The sequence below is a fragment of the Mchenga conophoros genome, linkage group LG16 (genome assembly GCF_057382185.1).
Source record: "Mchenga conophoros isolate Kocher_MC1m ecotype Shallow Benthic linkage group LG16, M_conophoros_male_GT1.1, whole genome shotgun sequence".
NCBI lineage: Eukaryota > Metazoa > Chordata > Actinopteri > Cichliformes > Cichlidae > Mchenga > Mchenga conophoros.
This window is the reverse complement of record NC_140541.1, coordinates 19,277,231-19,297,425: the sequence shown is the minus strand read 5'-3', so window position 1 is coordinate 19,297,425 and position 20,195 is coordinate 19,277,231. Positions and strand designations below refer to the sequence as shown.

Here is a 20,195-nt window from a genome sequence, read left to right as displayed (position 1 = left end):
ACAAGTGAACTCTGCTTTCTGCTGATAGCACACAGGTGAGTCCTAGTTTCAGCATAACCGCAGCCTGGAGATAAAAACAGGAATCAACATGTTTCTCTAACTGTGTACTGAAATGCTGAATTCCTACTAACTGCAGTTAAAGGAGTGGTGTGCAATAACATTCACAGAAAGGCATGGAGTGACGCCCACCTCCATACACATGAACGAATATATCTTCCTCCGCTGTTTAGAAATTCAAGATAAATTGAATCAGATTAAAACATACCATTTGCACTCCCTGTCTGCAGAAAGACACAAACCTGTGTGCTGGTAGTGTGTCAAAAACTGATTTCCAATATTTGCCATAAAGATGATTGTTGGAATTTAAACAGTTATAAATGATTGCTGGCATCTAAGATATGCCAAACATATAATATCAAGTCATTTTGACTCAGCGATAACAATTTTTTGTGTATTCACTGTTATATTTCCTTTTAATTTTAATGTCTCACCAACATTAAAAATGTTTTTATTCAAGAGTGATCCGGCCATGAGGGCAGCTGAAATAAAATAAAAAAATCCAATTTCTGTGAACACGCTGAGAGACCAAAAAGAACTAGATTGATTATACTGAGTCATAAAATGTTTGCAAAACAGGTTATTTCTTTATTTTCTATATAACCACATAATAAACCCCGTTCACTACAGTCTAATTACAACGTAAGTAAATATTAGACATAAAAGCACACGAGAACAGCAGAAATCATTGTTTGGCTTTTTTGGCACAACACCAACAACATCTGATATCTCCTATTGGTGCCGTTTCTGCATCATCATCATAATATTGGTCCATGATCAACATTGCAACTGACCAATAACATTGTCATGATGTTATATGCTTTGCATTGTGAGGTACACAGAAGAAACATAATATGCCTCTGTTTATATCATACTTCTGGACATAATTGTATCTATATTCATTTATACAACATAATAAACTATTTTATCAACGTAGGCTTCTCTTAGTCAAATTTAGGTTATGTTGGTTTGCTAGTTTTTAAATGTATAAACTAACTTCTTGGCTAATGCTAAGTGACTTACACGGAGCAAATAAAGCAAATTGATAAAAACATGTACAAAAAAAGAAAAAACACTAAACACAAAGGCACCACACTTAAAAAAGACATTATGTGTGGCAGGAAAAAAAGAAAGAATAGAAATATTTTTACTGTATTGTAAGAGAAAAGAGTCAGTTCCAGAAAGATGATGGTAACGTCCCTCCAAAAAAAAAACTAAGCTGCCCTTTAACTGGAGATTTTTCACTCATTACAAGATGCACAGTGTTTAAAAAAAGAACAAAGATAGCTCTGAATAGTGCTTTACAACTTCTCTGTCCTCTCTGGAGCTCTATTATTATTATCATCATCATTATTATTATGATTATTTCAGTGACACTACAGGTGATCGTTTGCTGTCCCTCAATGAACAGGAAGTAAAATCCATGTTAAACAGGACACAGTCACTGGGTTACACTGCCTGACTTTGATGGTTGCAGTCCTGCCCCTGGTGTCTGGTGATGTAGGAGAGAAGGTCAATCGCTGTCACGACAGCAAATAAAATCTCCCTCTGGAGGGCCGACCCATCGACCCCGTCTGCACAGAGACACAAAACTCCTGTTAAACACAGAAGACTGTTGTGGTTTGTTTACTGCACAGGCTCATGAACAAAGTTTCCCATGTCGTCCACAAATACAGGTTTTAGCTCAATGATGGAAAGAAAGAGCCATATGTGAACATGATCCAGGAGAATGCAAATGTGTGATTGTAAATCAGTGTCTTTGGGTGTCACAACCAAAATGAAGCTTTGTGAATGACATTTATCAACCATGCAATAAACAGCTCATTATAAAAATGATCTGCACATAAATGTCCTGCATAAACACTATTTAGGAAATGGATTTTCTCACATTGCGTTTGATTGTGAACCACCAGGGCAAAGTTATCAGTTTTGAGGATATGGGAAAGCTTCCCCAGGTCGTCTGTCAGGTGCACCTGAAAGCACAAGTGGAGGAAGATTAAACAAGCGTGTAAAAACGTTCATTATGTCATCAAAGGTCGCCATGAAGAGCTCTGCATTCTCTGACTGACCTGTTTGAAGGCTTTGAGGAGCACCGCGCTGACAGCCGCTGAAAGTTCAACCTTCCCCGCCAACAGAGAGGACAGAATGGTTTCCAGAGTCACCATTCCCAGGATGGCCCTGTGGAAATACACAAAACCCACAAACTCCCATCAGACTCAGGTGACGAGAAGACTAACCCTGTTGTGGCCATTTTTGTTGAATGTTTATAAAATGCAAAATGCAATTTGTATTCATTTTTGTTTTTTCTTTAAAGGTGTAAGAATATTCTGACCTGGTTTTGTTATGTAAATTTGTAATTAATTTTATTGGAGAAGCTTTTGGAAAGTGATTGGTTTATTAGCTTATGGACCCTCCCATTAATCAAGAGATTAAGAGCACCCTGGATGGGTGTGGTAAAGAGGTTTTTCGTTTTTTGTTTGCCAAATGTCAGATGGGAAGACGGGAGGGTTAGAAAATGATTTTTTGACCACTTTTGAAGTTGTTAAAGCAAATTAAATTAGCTTTCGTTTAATTTTAAGTTTTAAGAAGTTATTTGGTTGATTATTGTTTATAATTTTGCACGAAATAAACCACATATGATTTTTAAACAATGGAGTCAGAAGTGCGTTCTAAAACAAACCTCCCGTTGCCACCCACGGCCTTTTCTTGGACTTTTTTGGTGTTTGGAACGTAAAAGGCCGCGACATTTAAGTCAAAAAATCCTTTTGACTCGCTTGGATGTCAACTTGGAAGATGGAAAAGCTTGCAAGATTGGACTTGGAAGACTGGATCTTCGCAGAATGGACTGAAAAGAAATGACGCAAAGTTCGTGAGTAAAAGCGAAACTTTGTTTGGATCAACCGAGATGCTGAGCTGCAACTTGAAACATTTGTATTAAACAATTATCTTTTGGACCTTGTGAAACGAATTTTCTGGTTAAAATGGAGGAACAAGAAAGAGAGCTTTTTAATTTAATTAAAAAACGCAGAGCGAAGCTTGGCGTTCTGACAAGAAAACGAAATGACATTAATGCTCTCATTGATGCTGGAGAATCAAAAGCCTCCATAGATGAACACATGAGAACATTTAATGATTATTTGGGAGAGTTTATGGACTTACAGACTTCAGTTCAAAAATTGCTGAACGATGATGAAAAGGAAACAGATCACAGCGATTGGTATGAACCTAAGCTGAGCAGTTTTAAAGACTTTCTGCATGAAATCGACACTTGGATAAATGCAGACCCTGATCCACAAAAGGATGAAGTTGCAGCCTCTAATGTTGAATCAAAGGTAGCATCTCATGACAGTGACATTGCGCCGCATGATAGTGTCTCACAAGTAGCGCAAGAAGCGAGCGACAGGATTTCTGAACGAGTTGCTAAACCTGTCAGCAAGGGCTCTAGTAAAGCGCCCAGTAATGTTACTGCAGCCTTAAGTTTAAGGAGTAAAAGCTCGCGTGCGGCTTCAATGGCGCTGATGGAAGCTGAAGTGGAAAGAGCCGCTTTTTGTTTGCACTGAAGCACCGCAGCAATTTCCTAATGTTGTAAACCTGCTCAACATTTGGCAATAAACCCCATTCTGATTCTGATTCTGATTTAAAAGCGGAGGTGGACGCACTGCAAGAAAAACATGCGCTCGAACTGGAAGAAGTTCAATTAAAAGCAAGAAAAGAAGCATTGGCTCTAAGAACTAAGTTGGTTAAGGCTGATGCAAAAAGGCAAATTCTCACCTCTGCTCAGGATCGGCAGAGCCTTGCATCCAGGGCTGAGGTTGAATCAGAAGGCGGGATTACAGCGCCTTCTGGAACATCTACTGAGTTCATACCTGCTGCTACAGCTCGAAAGGCTCCAAGAACAAAGAAAGCCCCTTTAGTTCATTCTCCTTTGCCAATGCCCCTAGAGACACATGCACCTGCTAAGGTCAAACCAGAAGGGGAAAGCCCAAGGCCAATCTCTTCACAGGTTGATGTTCACAGCAGTGCCCTAATAGAGATTATGACAAAGCAAAATGAAATTACTCAGATGCTTGTAAACCAACAGAGGTTGTCACTGCTTCCAGCTATAGACATTCCTGTTTTTGGTGGTGATCCTTTGCGTTTTAGATCCTTTCTTAAGGCTTTTGAACAAGGAATAGAAACTAAAACTGATAATATGCAGGATAGGCTTTATTATTTAGAACAGTTTACTACAGGACAGCCCAGAATTTTAGTGAGAAGTTGTATGCACATGAGTCCACAGACAGCTTATGTTGAGGCAAAAAGGCAGCTTGAGTGGAACTTTGGTAACAGAGCAAAGATAACGTCTGCATTTATAGACAAGGCTCTTAACTGGTCAGTTTTAAAGTCTGATGATGCTTCAGCATTACGAGCTTACACATTCTTTCTAAGAAGCTGCTTCAACACAATGGATGAAGCTGGGTTTCTTGATGAGCTGGAAAATTCAACCAATATGAGGATTCTTGTTTCAAAGTTGCCTTTTAGACTTCGTGATAAATGGCGACTAATAATCGTTGATATAACAGAAAAGTGCGATCGCAGATTTTCTTGAAAAGCAAACAAGAGCTGCATTAGATCCTGTTTTTGGAGAAAGTCAAAACACAAAAGAAAAGATGGCTTCAAAACCATCAAAGACACCGCTTAAAACTAAAAGCAGTAGCTTTGCTACTTCTGTTGCTGTAGTTTCAGAACAGATCAATGACAAACACAAACCGGAACGGACTCAGATAAGCCATGAAGATAAAGGGTTAGATCAAACTCGGTGCTTGTTTTGTGACCAAACTCATTTTTTGGACGTATGTGACTCATTCAAACTAAAAGCCAACAAAGAAAAGGTGACATTCCTTAAGAGTAAAGGTTTATGCTTTGGTTGCTTAAAGAGAGGCCACATGAGTAAAGCTTGTCCACATCGTTTGACGTGCCACACCTGTAACAAAAATCACCCTACTGTTCTTCACATAGACTCAAAAGAACGGCAGTGGCAAGCAGCTAAAGCTGAATGTAAGGAATCATCAGTCTCAAATGCTCTTGTTTCTTTGAACTTTGGTAGCCATACTGGGGCCGGGGCTAATGAATGTGCCTTGTCAGTTGTTCCAGTAAAAGTGAAGTTGGAAAATGGGACGAAGGTTGTGGAGACGTACGCCTTTCTTGATCCCGGCAGCTCTGCAACTTTTTGCACTGAGGCGTTGATGATGCAGTTAAATGCATCTGGAAAAAAAGTGGAAATCATGTTAAAGACTATGGGTCAGGAAAGGCCAGTAAGTAGCTATAAACTTTTTGGTATGGAAGTAGCTGCTTTGAAACAGAATGAGTATTTGAGGTTGCCTGATGTGTACACTCAAAAGGTTATTCCTGTCACTAAAGAAAATATCCCTAAAGAAGAAAACTTAAGAAAATGGCCTTACTTAAAGGATGTTGAGTTGACACCGATAAATGCTGGCATTGGGCTGCTTATTGGTGTAAATTCTCCCAAAGCGCTGGAACCTTGGAGAATCATTAACAGTGAGGGTAATGGACCCTATGCTGTGCTAACTCGTCTCGGTTGGGTTGTCAATGGGCCACTCAATCAGGGTAGTGAAAAGGATGAGCATGATGCTAGTTTTGTTCAGGTAAACCGCATTTCTATAAGTAGTTTAGAGGAAATGCTGGTTAAGCAGTATAATCAAGATTTTGTGGAGAACCAGTGTAATGAGCGTGCAGAAATGTCTGTAGAAGATAAACAGTTCATGAACATAATGTCAGAGTCAGCTGTACTTAAGGATGGCCATTATTACTTGAAATTACCCTTTCATAAACCTGAAGTAAGAATGCCAAACAACAAGCAGGTGGCTCAGCAGAGGGCGCAATATCTGCTAAAACGGTTTCAGAAGGATCAGTTATTCTTTGAAGAATACAAAGAATTCATGCACAATGTTAGTATGGAGGGACATTCAGAAATCATACCACAAGAACAGTTGAAGAATGAGGAAGGGAAGGTGTGGTATATGCCTCATCATGGGGTCTACCACCCCCGCAAGAAAACACTGCGTGTTGTGTATGATTGTGCTTCAACATTTTCTGGAACATCACTGAACAAAGAGCTATTACAAGGCCCAGATCTGACTAGCACTTTATTAGGTGTGCTGATTCGCTTTCGGCAGGGTCCAATAGCACTTATGACAGACATTAAAGGGATGTTTCATCAGGTCAGAGTAGCTGAGGAACACGTAAACTTTTTACGTTTTCTCTGGTGGCCCGATGGTGACATCACAAAACAGCTGGTGGAACATAGAATGCTAGTCCACATTTTTGGTGCAGTATCCTCCCCCAGCTGTGCCACCTATGCACTACTAAAGACTGCTGATGACAACCAACATCTGTACCCAGAGGAGGTTATACATACAATCAGGCATAGTTTCTATGTAGATGACTGTCTTAAATCTACTCAGTCTGTTGAGCAGGCCATCTCACTTTATCAGCAGCTTACTGAAGTGTGTGCCAAGGGGGGATTTAAGCTCAATAAGTGGGTATGTAGTGATCGCTCTGTCCTCTGTCAGATCCCGGAGGAAAATAGAGCCACAGGTGTAAAGATGCTGGACCTTAGTCGGGATCAGCTACCCACAGAAAGAGCTCTCGGTGTGCAATGGGATGTTGAACGTGATGTTTTCACATTCAGTATTGCGAACAAGAACAAACCACTTACAAGACGTGGTATTCTGTCCAATGTCAGCTCCATTTACGACCCTTTGGGTTTCTTAGCTCCAGTCATTCTGCCTGCAAAACAAATTCTGCAACATCTATGTAAACTGAGGTTTGGCTGGGATGAGACAATACCAGCAGAAATGGCACAAACTTGGCAAAAATGGGTTGAGGATTTAGTTCTTCTTAACAAGTTTAGTATTAGTAGATGTGTCACACCCAAAGGATTTGTGGAGATAAAAAATGCACAGCTGCATCACTTTTGTGATGCCAGTGAAACTGGGTATGGTGCTGTATCATATCTTAGGCTATCTAATAGCAAGCAGGAAGTGTGTGTTTCCTTTATTATTGGTAAAGCAAGGGTGTCGCCGTTAAAACAAGTCACCATCCCACGTCTTGAGCTGGCTGCTGCAGTTTTAGCTGTGCGCTTGGACAAAATGCTATCAGTTGAACTCAATCTTAATCTGAGTGAGTCAGTCTTTTGGTCTGACAGCACAACTGTGCTACAGTACATTGCAAACACAACCACACGGTTCAAAACGTATGTAGCTAATAGAGTTTCCACCATTCATGCTTTGACAAAAGTTGAGCAGTGGAGGTACATCAGTTCAAAGCTGAATCCAGCTGATGCAGCCTCTCGAGGAATGACAGTTGGCTGTTTCCTGAAATCTTCCACCTGGATCAATGGTCCAGAATTTCTCAGTAAACCTGTTGTTCACTGGCCTGTAGGCATGAATTGTGTATCTGTCCATTTGGAAGCTGACCCAGAAGTAAAAGTGTTGTGTGCAGCTGTGCTGAAAGAAGATGTGTGTCCCACTACTAAGCTGCTGTTGTACTTCTCCAGCTGGACAAAATTAAAAAGGTGTGTGGCATGGATCCTGAAAGTAAAAGAAAGACTTAAACTGCAAACAAGGAAAAGACAGAAGTTGCTGGGCACGCACTGTGGAAGTCAAATATGTGTTAAGCAAGATGATAAATGGAACCCTCTGCTCAAAACTGAGGATTTGTCCAAGGCTGAGGAAGCTATAGTGAGCTTTGTGCAGAGAAAACGTTTTGCTGACGAAATGACTGCCCTAAACTCTGGCACTGTAAGGAAGTCAAGTCATCTGTATAAGCTTGATCCTGTAGTTGCTAATGGTGTCTTGAGAGTGGGTGGAAGACTGAGCAAAGCGGATTTACCTGAGGAAACAAAACATCCGGCAATTTTGCCAAAAGAAAGCCATGTTTCAAAGCTTATTCTTCAGCATATTCACGAAAAGATTGGTCACAGAGGAAGAAATCACATGCTTTCAACACTTCGCCGTCAGTACTGGATTCCTCATGCTAATTCAGCAGCTAGAAAAATAATCAAAGATTGCATAGTGTGTCAAAGACAACGGCAAAAGCCAGGTGAGCAGAAAATGTCTGATCTTCCTATTGACAGAATCTCAGCTGATCTTCCACCATTTACTTATGTTGGTGTTGATTATTTTGGACCAATGGAAGTAAAGAGAGGCAGGAGTCTTGTTAAGAGGTATGGAGTTCTCTTCACATGCCTAACCTGTCGTGCGATCCACCTTGAGGTGGCACATTCTCTTGATACAGGCTCCTGCATTAATGCCATCAGGAGATTCATCTGCCGTAGAGGACAGGTCAAAGAAATCCGGTCAGACAATGGAACCAACTTTGTCAGCTCGAATCGTGAGTTAAAACAAGCTATGTTAGAGCTAAACCAAAGTAAAATCCAAAAAGGCTTAGCACAGGATGGCATAAAGTGGACCTTTAACCCGCCCTATGGGGCCCATCATGGTGGAGTATGGGAGCGCTTGGTGCAAGAAATGAAGAGAATATTATGCTCTATCACAAACCAGCAAGTACTAGATGATGAAACCTTGCATACAGTTTTTTGTGAAGTGGAGGCTATACTGAATGACCGCCCAATCACACCTTCTTCTGACGATCCCAATGATGTAGAAGCTCTTACTCCAAATCACTTGCTCCAGTTAAAAGGCAAACCTGTGCTGCCACCAGGTTTATTTAAAAAAGAGGATCTGTATCTGCGAAGACGATGGAAACAAGCCCAGTATATTGTGGATCTATTCTGGAAAAGGTGGGTGAAAGAATACCTTCCTATGTTGCAGGAACGACAGAAATGGAACAAGATTCGTAGGAACTTTTGCATTGGTGATGTTGTGCTTGTTGTTGATGGAGCTGCACCAAGAAATTCTTGGCCCATTGGCCGCATCACTGAAACCATGGCTGATGCACACGGAGTAGTTCGCCGTGTTAGAGTTAAGACACGAACAAATGAGCTGGAGAGGCCAATCAACAAAATATGTCTCCTGGTGGAGGCCATCTAGAGGAAACAATGAATGTTTGCCTCCAACTGAGCCAAGTTCTGGAACCTCTGGCTCTACATTTACACTGACACTCACTTTGCTCTACACTCCATTATGCAACATACACCTTTTTTGAATACACACAAAGCAAACACATGAACAACAGAGACTTGAAATCATAGAACATTGACCTTTCCTTTTGTTTGGTTTTTAAGAAGACTTATACGGATGGACTACTGAAGAAAATTATTGGTATTGCATTTTGTGATGGCCACTTAGACAGATATAATTCATGTTACACAGGAATTAGGGGCCGGAATGTTGTGGCCATTTTTGTTGAATGTTTATAAAATGCAAAATGCAATTTGTATTCATTTTTGTTTTTTCTTTAAAGGTGTAAGAATATTCTGACCTGGTTTTGTTATGTAAATTTGTAATTAATTTTATTGGAGAAGCTTTTGGAAAGTGATTGGTTTATTAGCTTATGGACCCTCCCATTAATCAAGAGATTAAGAGCACCCTGGATGGGTGTGGTAAAGAGGTTTTTCGTTTTTTGTTTGCCAAATGTCAGATGGGAAGACGGGAGGGTTAGAAAATGATTTTTTGACCACTTTTGAAGTTGTTAAAGCAAATTAAATTAGCTTTCGTTTAATTTTAAGTTTTAAGAAGTTATTTGGTTGATTATTGTTTATAATTTTGCACGAAATAAACCACATATGATTTTTAAACAATGGAGTCAGAAGTGCGTTCTAAAACAAACCTCCCGTTGCCACCCACGGCCTTTTCTTGGACTTTTTTGGTGTTTGGAACGTAAAAGGCCGCGACAAACCCATTGTGTCTCTGCCTGCTTATGTCCACCAAATGTCAAGATTAAAAAATGGGTAACCAAACTGGACGATTAATCAATGTCGTTTTTAACTAGAGTTTATCTTGAGACGAGATCCAACTTATATGGTTACACACTCAAATAAAGCTACCTCACATGGGGATTTACACTGGAGGGACAGGGTTGTAATGTATGTGTATATACCCATCAGACGTCCAACTGCCCACACACATCTTTAAACTACATCCCTGCAAAGTTTAACATCTCTGACTACAAGTGAGCAACACTGCTGGAAGTGTTAATAAAAACATAAATAATCACTGAGGTTTTAAAAGCTGTGGGAAATACAAGCTTCACATGTTCATATTATTTATGTTTAAAAATATTTCAGTTGGGTAGTTATATAAAGATGAAAATAAGACAAAAAGATCAGACAAGACAAAGGTCACAGACAAAGTGTTAGAATCTCTTCCTGACACTGTGATGTCATCCCGAAATTCAATTTCCACCATCAACTCGAGAACAGAGCCACGTTTCAGTGTGAAATCCTGAGATCAAACTACTGTGGAACATCTGCCGAGCATTTAGCTGCTCTGCACGAGCGAAGATGACGATACAGAGGATGAGATCTGTTTCCCTGAAATCTCCATGGAGACCACTGTTTGTGTTTATGCTGGAAGTTCCTGTCCTCTTCCTGTTTATACAAGGTCATATCCAAACAGAGCATTTATAATACTAACCTGATATTGAGAAGAAGAGACATACCCTGACTCAGTGACGACTGGTGCCTGACCCAGTGAGTTCTCCTTTAGGATCTCAATGGTTTTCTGGCAGGACACAGAATGTGTGATGGTGAGGGGGGCAGACAGGTGTAGACTCTGAACAGTCCGGTTCCACCACCTGCAAGACGGAAAAACAGAGGTTTTAACACCAACCTGCCCCGTCATACCTCCTCTGAGGGGTATAAGCTATAGCTGATTTGCGGATTTTTGTTGTTTTTTACCAGGGTTTTGGGTCCATTTGAGCGTCCAAGCAGAGGAAGCCTTTCTCACACATCCACTGATCCCTCAGGAACTTTGACCTGCGGGAAGATACGGGTGAGTTTGAAGAAGTGTGCTAAAGTTCAGCCAGGGTTCCACCTAAAACACATCTGACTCTAGACAATCTGTTATTTATCAGCTGCATCACTGCTTTACGTCAGTTTTTCTTTTTTTAATGCTGACAGCTTTATTGTGGGATTTATTGGTTATTTTAGGGATAGGAAATGGCTGTAAAAATAAAAGAAAGAAAGAAAGCATCCTAGTTGAAACACATGTGTCTCTTTCTCTCTCATTTCCTGTCACTGCTGTTCTGTCCTTAATAATGGGAAAAACATCCACACAAAGGGTTTCAAAAGAAAGTGCTTTTATGTTAAATTCTTGTCTAACTAATGGCTGGTGGGAGCCACATGATTACTGCTTTTAGCCAGACATAGCTCAGAGGAAGAGAGTCCAACTCTTTGAAACCATGAAGATCTCTAAACTGTTCAATGGACTGAATCATTTCTACACACATTTACACATTTTTGAGGACAAAGCTAAAAACTGTTGGATGGTCTGTGGTTAAATTTGGTACATATGTTCATTCACTGGCTTTTAAAGATTTCATTAAAATGTTCTTTTTAAATGGGGAAAGATTATAAAGCATACATCTTTAATCATCTAAAAAAAAAACAAGAATGGAAGCAGAAATTTTAATACATTTTCTCTCTAATCCACGCAGGATCAAAAGTATACGTACCAGCCCCTGGCCCAAAATCAGCAGCTTCAAGTTCAACTGAAAAGAGCAGCTGCCCCACATAGACAAGCCAAATGCCTTCTGAAGCAACGTTTTATGATCAGAAGGGACAAAAACTGAGCTATTCGGCCAGTAACAAGAGGTGTATTTGTAGGAATAAAGCGGAGGCTTTCACAACAAAGAAGATTATAGCATCTGTTCATGCTCAAGGGTGTTTTGCGCCCAGTAGTGTGTATGGATGCACAAATAATGAAGAAGGAAAACTACCTCTAAATTCTGAAACTTTACATCAAATTAGCAGCTAGATAAACTTGACCTGATAAAACCTGGACACATTAAGGTGTTCCAGCAGGACACAAACACACATCCAAACTGGTTTTGGAATGGAAATAGCAAACTTGTGAAATGACCATTGAAAAGTCCTAACGTCACCCCTATTTAAAAAGTATTGATGTTCATGGGCATGATGAGTGCATGTAAACGTCTGCCCACAACTGTATTTTTGAAGGCATGAAGGCCTGTGAGCACTCCAGACTCTCACTGGATTCAAAGTGTATCTGCCATTGTGTCTCGTACATGTAGTTGCGGACAGAGTCAGGCAGGATGACCACGCAGCGCTGCCCCTCCTCCAGCTGCTGAGCCATCTTCACAGCTGCTGCCATCGCTGAGCCAGAGCTGCCACCTTCAGCAAAACAGGCAAATCGATCATTTAGAGCAAACTGAGGTTGCTCATAACATACCACAACTCACTGATATGAACTTACCGCACAAAAGACCCTCCTCTCTGATCAGTTTGCGGGACATAAGGAACGTTTCTGTGTCGGTTGATTTGTACCAGACATCCACAATCTGTGCAGATTCAACAGAGACGGGCGTTTAGCAAAAATACTCACTTTACAAATGTGCACGTTAACAAAAATACTCACAGATCTGTCCAGTACTGTGGGGATGAAGTCATATCCAATACCTTCCACTTCAAATGGAACCTTTTCACTTTTCTCCTCTGAGCCAACCAGAACAGAGCCTTCAGGATCCACACCGACTATCTAAAAAAACAGAGATGAGAACTGAGGAAAGAGGCTGCAAACGGTGCAGGGTTGGAGCTGCCAATATACGGATTGCTTCACTGATTAATATAAATTTCAGAAAAACAAAACTTTTATTTCAGATTCTAGATAAGTGGGTTGGGAATCTCGCCTTGACATTTGGACATCTTTCCTTTAACTTTCGAGCAACACCAGTGAGTGTGCCGCCCGTGCCGGCTCCGGCCACCAACATATCCAATTTACCTAAAAACAGAAACACATTTTCTTTTCCAAACTACAAAAAACATATATTTTTGGGATTCAAATAAACACCTGTTCCATGAGGATTCGCAGTTACAGGAAAAACTATTTACGCCTTCCTTCATTCATGTCAGTTTGACGTATAGATCTAAGTTCCAGGAAATATAAAATACACACCATGAAATTGTAGGCAAATCATCACTTGTTACAACTAAGGTCTGCAAAAGATCATCTCTGTTTGCACAAGACAAATCTTGTGCTACAGCAGCAGAAGACCACACTGGGTGTCACTGACAGGAGTGAATGGGAAACTTCTGCTGCCACATTCGAAGGGTAAGGTCAAAATTTGGCATAAAAGATAAGATCATCTTGTGTTAATGGTTTAAGGTGGTGGTGGTTTAATGGTGTGGGGGGTCATTTCTTGAAAAAATTCAACTTCAAGCTAGAAGATGCATCAAAAATCAGAGTTTCTATCAGCTCGAACCATCACACTGCCCCAGTATCTCCTCAGCCGTGGTGTCGTAGTGAGCCAGGGGGTTGCTTGCATTGCGATACTGGTCAAGGATGTGCGAGTTGGGGATCTCGTTCTTCAGACGCCAGGCCGTACGTATATGAGACTCTGGTGAATCAAAAGCTGCAGCTGTGGGTGTGCGGACAATTTCTGCCCCGAGAGCTTGCAGGACATGCACCTAGGACACAGGAGAGGATGAGACTTCAATACATTCCTCACATTGAAAAGAAGAAACAGAGCTACTTACCTTCTCCATGCTCATCTTCTCAGGCATCACAATGATGCAATGGTAGCCTTTTACTGCAGCTATGAGGGCGAGGCCAATACCTGCACAAAGAGCAAGATTTATTTAAATGACCTTTTTCCTTCATTATATAGTTATAATACAGCCGTCAGCTCATTCGCTCAAACTGATGTACCCGTGTTTCCAGAGGTGGGCTCGATGATGGTGTCTCCTGGTTTAAGGACCCCGGCTCTCTCGGCGTCCTCCACCATGCGCAGGGCGATCCTGTCTTTCACACTGCCTCCTGCATTGAAGAACTCACACTTGGCCACTAAACACAGTCACCCATTAAAAACAAAAAAAGATATATTGCATCAGGGAGTGTTCAAAGTTAATCCAAAAGGTTTGCATTAGATAATGCGTGACAAATTTAATATGCATTGTAAATAACTAGGACTGAACCAGTGCAGAGAGAAGAATAATAGTTAATCTATTAACCTTTACCAGGTCACTGACGACCCATCTATGGTTGGTAATTTGAGAGGAAACATCTTAAAGCTTTTGAAATAAAACCTCTATATAAAACTCTAAACTTAGATGGCTCCCCAATCACCCGCTAAAAGGTTAACAAGTATGAAAAGCATGCTTCTGTCATCTGTAACTAGATTCTGGTTCCCACGAGAATCTAGTTTTTACTTTGCTATTATTTGTCCTGCTGAAAGTGCGTGTCTATGCCAGTCCACCTCTTTTATTTCCACAGAGAACAGTTCATGTCAGATCTCCCTCTGTAATCCTGACTGACTGTGTTTGAAGGAATTAGGAAATTCAATTTGTGGAGTGTGAGATCTGGATCTGCTCTTTTGCAAACTCATAGCAACACAGGGATAATGACATGCCTGCCAGCTACTGCATCAGCAACAACATGTTGTTAAGGTACCGGAACAAATATAAACTCTATTATTTCTCAAGTTTAGAGCTGCATTTTATTTGCAAAGGTTTTCTTTTTACTCTGTTGGATGACAGAACAAAGAGTCTTTCAGTCTCACCTCTCCATCCAGGGGAGCGAGCTGCCCCCTCATACAAGAAAACAACAGTTGCACAGTGAAAAAACATAAGGCCACCAGCTACATGATACTTCAACGCTCCCTTTTTAACAGCTGAGCAGGAAGCCAAGAGGGACACACTGGGTTCAACAGCCCTAGATTAAACAACGGCACCTCTTCCACTCGGATGCATCAACTTAACAACATATCCCCTAAAAGACATTCTTTTACACAAATATGGTAAGCCAGGTGAGATGTCACTCTGTAATCTGCTGCTGCTCAACTACAGTCTCATCCAAGCAGAGGTTTTTTTCACCCCACTAAACACAGTAAACTTATCAGCTTTCTCGCTGCTTAGGAGGGAGAACAATAAAGCTGCTGTTAGGACATTTAAAGCATCTTCTATCCTGAAAATAAGAAGACTGCACTCCTGCTCATTTTCTTGCAAGGACATATCAACGTCATTTTGGGGTGAGCGAAGGGGACTATTCAGAGAGAAAACTTAACATTTCACATCCATAAATATCCATAAACCCATATCTTTTGGATTAAAGTTGTAGCTTTGCAGTACAAGTACATGGATAGCAGTCAGGTTAAGGATCATGTTATTTATTTATCAAGGTTAATGTCATGTTTTATATTCTAAAAGGTTAATTCTGTTTAAATCTGTTTTGTATAGTACTAAAACTTAAAGCATGAAAAATGTGAACCTTTCTCTAAGTTTCCTTTTCCTTTCTTTTTTACTTATTTATTTAATTAGCTTACCCTGTTGTGTAATATTCAAGCCTCTGCTTTTACAAGCAAACTTTCAATTAGACTTATTTGCTTGAATGCAGAATAATAATAAAGATTTTGCAAAACCGTAAGCAAAAATAAGTCTTTTTTTTTTAATCATCTTCTTACTTTTACATAATTTGTCACATCTTTTACTCACAGATATCACACTTGAGCCCAAACTCTTTGGGGATTTTGTTCAAGCGAACCAGAGGTGTGTGTCCAATTTTCTCAAGGATGCTGGAGAGGATGTCAGAGGGCTTGGTGCTGTAATGTAAGAGATAACACACACTAGGAGATACCATACAGGATTTCATGTATCTGATGAGAGTTTAACCAAAATTAGTGGAATTGTCAGAAATATCATCACATCATACACTCACTGGGCAATTTGTTAGGTACACCTTGCAAGCACTGGGTTGGTTTTCAAAACTGGCTTGAAAACCAACCCGGGAAACATTCCTCAGAGATTTTGACCCATGTCGACATGATACTATCACACAATTCAATCACCTCACAAAGATTTTCTTTTGGATTGAGATGTGGTGACCTGTGAGCTGAGATCATCTGAGCTTTACAAACACTAAAGAGGGAAAAGTGTAAAAAAAAAAAAAACCCTGTACACTAATCCACCAACACAAAGTGCCAGAACCACTGATACATGTGATACATGGCAAGATGGAGCCATGTTTTCATGTTGTTTACATCAAATTCTAACCCTGCCGTCTGAATGTGGTGGAAAAACATTACCATTTTCCCTCATTCTGATGCTTTGTTTGATCTTAAGCAGGTCATCTAGATCGTGTTTACATGCACTGAGTTGCTGCCATGTGATTGGCGGTTTACATATTTGCATTAACCAGCAGTTGAACAAGTGTACCTAATAAAGTGACACATCAGTGTATGTGTGACATCTGTTTGTCAAATCAGAATTAAATATTGCTGGTGACTCAACTCTGCTGCAAAAAGTAAGTAGACAGAGTCACTAGTTTTATTTAAAGACACAGCGACCTCTTTATTTCTCCAGACTCTTACCATGCTGAGTGGCTATGAGGCGACTCTGACATGGGCGCGCCCAGCTTCCAAGTACATCTGCTGGGCAAATCAGGACGGATCCACTTCGTCTCATCAGGAGTCTCGTCTGTGTTCTCCAGCTGACTCTCAGTGAATGATTCATCCTTATCTTCACCATCAGCAGATAACCTGTCACAACTGTTCACAGCTGCTGTAGCACAAGTGACTTCTGCATTTGTTGGGTTAGCTGCAGATGTGCAAGGAGAAGGAACTTCTTCCAAGGATGCAGCACCAGAAACAGAGGGCATGGCTGCAGTGGGATGAGACATATATTATCATCAAGCTGTATTTTTTATTTTATCTAACCATACATTAATTCAAAGACAACTAGCATTAAACAGTTGGGTTGATATCCTCCAATTATAATTTTAAGAATTTGTTGCTTCTTCTGTCTCTGTCTCCACATTCCATTTATCCAACTTTGTCTTTGGACAGTGGGAGAAAACCCACACTGGTACAGTCTGGCCACATACACGTCACACAGACAGGCCCAAGCAAGAAAGCAGGCTTGAACCTAAGCTGTGTTGCTGTGAGGCAGCAGCACTGACCCGCACAAAATATGTGTCTGGTACAATTTATTTATATGGGGGGGGGGGGTGTCCTACATAATTTTCTAGTGTTTAATCGGTTTTTATACTTTTTGCTCATTTATATCACAGCGCCACAGTCAGTGTTGGGGAGTAACGGAATACATGTACCGCCGTTATGTATTTAAAATACAAAATATGAGTATTTTACAATTGTGATGATCTCAGCGACATATTTTCAAGGCACAAAACAAAGAGTTCTTAAATTAGTGAAATCTGAAACAAACCATTTGGCCTTCAACAGGCGTCTCCTAAAAGATTAAGAAACTAATGTAGCTGAGGGAGTGATCTCTGTGGTATTTCAACCTTGTACCAGCCTGTGATTCTCACACATCAATTCTTGGGTCAAAGAGAAAAATAACTAAAACAAAGGGGCCTTATTGAATGACAGAGTTTTCCTGTATAATGTCACTATAAAACAATATCCAGTAAATGCTACCATGGTACTAAAATACCTAACAGTAACCTTCCCAACACTGTCCACAGTGCAGTGCTTTAGACATCTGGCTAACAAGCAAAAGCACATTTTTGCTCCAGAATCAAAATCAAAACATGAATATGAATTGGAAAAATTATGATACACATTCTCCCTGATTGGCATTTGCTTCAGTAAACAACAAATCGATTTATTTAATAATTTAAAAAGTGATAGCCATTCCTCGTTTCACATTATACAACTTCAGTTTTTGGGAATTACAAGCTAGACAATTAATAGATAAAAGGCCTTTAAATTTAATAGTGTCAATAGTGTCAAAATAGTGTCAAATATAGTTAAATGTGTTCATATTTTCTCCCGACATAACAATAGCTCACGACTAGCATAAAAAAACAACGTTGTAATAACGTCGTAACATCTCAGCAGGTAAACTTGGGCTCTGTTTTTCCTGATAACGCACAAGTGAGTTCAGGAAAGCCTGGAAATAAGAACAAAACCAGTCTTTCCACAGCTGTGCACCAGAGTACTGAATCTCTGCTGTGTTTAAAGCCATTCATATTGAGCAACACGAAAAGGGCAGTGCACTCACCTGTGTGCCGGACATGAACCCTTGCAGCTGTCAGATGGACACCTGAGTTCTCTGCGCTTTATTTTCAGGTCCCTATCCGCCAATCAGCGCACAGTGATTGGTCTTGCCCCTGAGCATTTATGTCCAATAGCATGCAGCGTGGACGCTTCTTACAATGAATGTTCAGCGATCGCAGGATGCTTTTTATAGAACTCTTTTTACTTCAAAATGTATCTATATTTTCTACCGTTACTATCCAAACATACAAAGAAGTCTCTCACACAGCAGGGTTTAGCAGTGGGCTTTCAGTTTCACGCTTATGTGGTTTTGACTGTTACAAAGAAGCCATTTCTGAGAACTTTCATGTATATAACTTCTTAATTTTCAAATTAACGTGTTTTTAATCTGTAATTTTACATCGATACAGATTTTAAGCCTCTGAAAATGGGGCATTCCTAATTTAAATGAATTTAAAGGTCCGGGCTTCAACCGCATAATGATTGTTTGATTTAAAATCACAAAAACTGCCACTCTCCTAAAATATATTGTGGCATGAAGAATATATACTACGTTTCTGGCATCATTGCTGTTCACAGTGCTGCTACCGTGCATCGTCAAAAAAAAAAAAAAAAAAAATCAGAGAATCTGGAGAAAGTTCTGTATGAAAATCTGTAGTGGATGCCCGTGATGTTTGGGTCTTTGAAATGCATTAAAAGCAGACATGGAAATAACTTTCTGTGAATGCAGTTCACTGTACCAACCACAAAAGCTCCATCGTGTAAAGAAAGTGCGTGAACGTGATCTAGAAATGCTGCTGTTTTCACTGAGCCAAAGATCGTTCAAAATGGACCGAGCCAAAGTGGAAAACTGTTCTGTGATCAGATGAGCACATGTCCCCCTCCTCTTCAGGGAAGGCCTTGCATATTTCAGCAAGACAATGCTAAACTTCATACAGCATCTATACAACAAGCATGGCTTCACAGTAGAAGAGTCCACGTGCTGAACTGGCCTGCAGTTCAGACCTTTCACCAAATGAAAACATCTGGAGCATTATGAAAAATAATGATGACGAATACAACAAAGAAGACCCGGGACTGTCGAGCAACTTATCCTCTATGAAACAACAATGGAACAACAGTCCTCTCCCAAAAGTCCAGCATCTGGGTCCTGGACAACGAAGCTAGCTCGCCACATTCGGTGATATCTTCACATTATCTGAATCAACTTACCTGTAACCTGCACAAATCAAATCAATGAGCGGCCACACGATCAACTCGATAGATTAACCCTGGGTTTCCCTGCGCGTTCACATGAAAGGGGTGGCGTTAGCAGAATCTGACCAATCACAAGCGGTGCGACTGACTTCAGAGAGATAAAACTATATTATAAGAGGTTAGAAGCACGGGGAAAGAGGTTAATAGAATTCAATATTGTTGAAATTACAACTCCATCGTAAAGTCGCGTTATGCTTTTAGGGATTATAATAAATATATATATATATTTTTAAATCTTTATGCATTTGTTGTTTAAAGCGGAACAAAATCCAGAATCTGGGCAAATTTGATGTCAGCAAACACAAATAAATGCTCTATTTTGACATCGTGTATTTATAGAGCGATAATACTTTAAATTATTTTCCAGAGAGCTGATTGGTCAGTAGGGTGATTTCATACCAGCGGATCTCTAATCTTAAAACTACAACCGGCTTCAGAGCAGGTTATGGTCACAGCATAGGTTTCCATGGAGACACTCCTCCTTCCCTTGGAGGCTCTTAAGGACATTTATTGTCTTTTGAATTTTTAGTTTTAAACCATTTTCACTGTGTTGAGTGGATTAAAGCCAAATTTGTCAAAGAATTTTTTTTTTACTTTTTTTGTTTAATTGTGGTGTAAATTCATTAAATTAGCCTAAAATGGCTAAGCTACAGCAATGCATCCACCTTTATCCCTTTGGACAAAAATTGTCCCATTGAAACCCATTATAAACGCTATTTTTCACGCCA

At 40.2% G+C, this 20,195-nt stretch overlaps 1 protein-coding gene across 1 annotated transcript; it reads right to left on the bottom strand.

The window, feature by feature from the left end:
• Nucleotides 1–595: 595 nt before the first annotated feature.
• LOC146556623 (cystathionine beta-synthase-like) lies at nt 596–19,453 on the bottom strand. The gene is made up of 15 exons (XM_085248501.1): nt 19,423–19,453; nt 16,564–16,852; nt 15,689–15,795; nt 13,908–14,042; nt 13,736–13,815; nt 13,462–13,666; nt 12,889–12,980; nt 12,618–12,737; nt 12,456–12,540; nt 12,268–12,373; nt 10,919–10,996; nt 10,681–10,815; nt 2,127–2,235; nt 1,946–2,030; nt 596–1,631 (listed from the first exon to the last, which is right to left on the bottom strand). The coding sequence occupies exons 2-15, from the start codon at nt 16,848–16,850 to the stop codon at nt 1,507–1,509; spliced, it is 1,749 nt and encodes a 582-aa protein (XP_085104627.1). The 5' UTR covers nt 16,851–16,852; nt 19,423–19,453; the 3' UTR covers nt 596–1,506.
• Nucleotides 19,454–20,195: the final 742 nt, after the last annotated feature.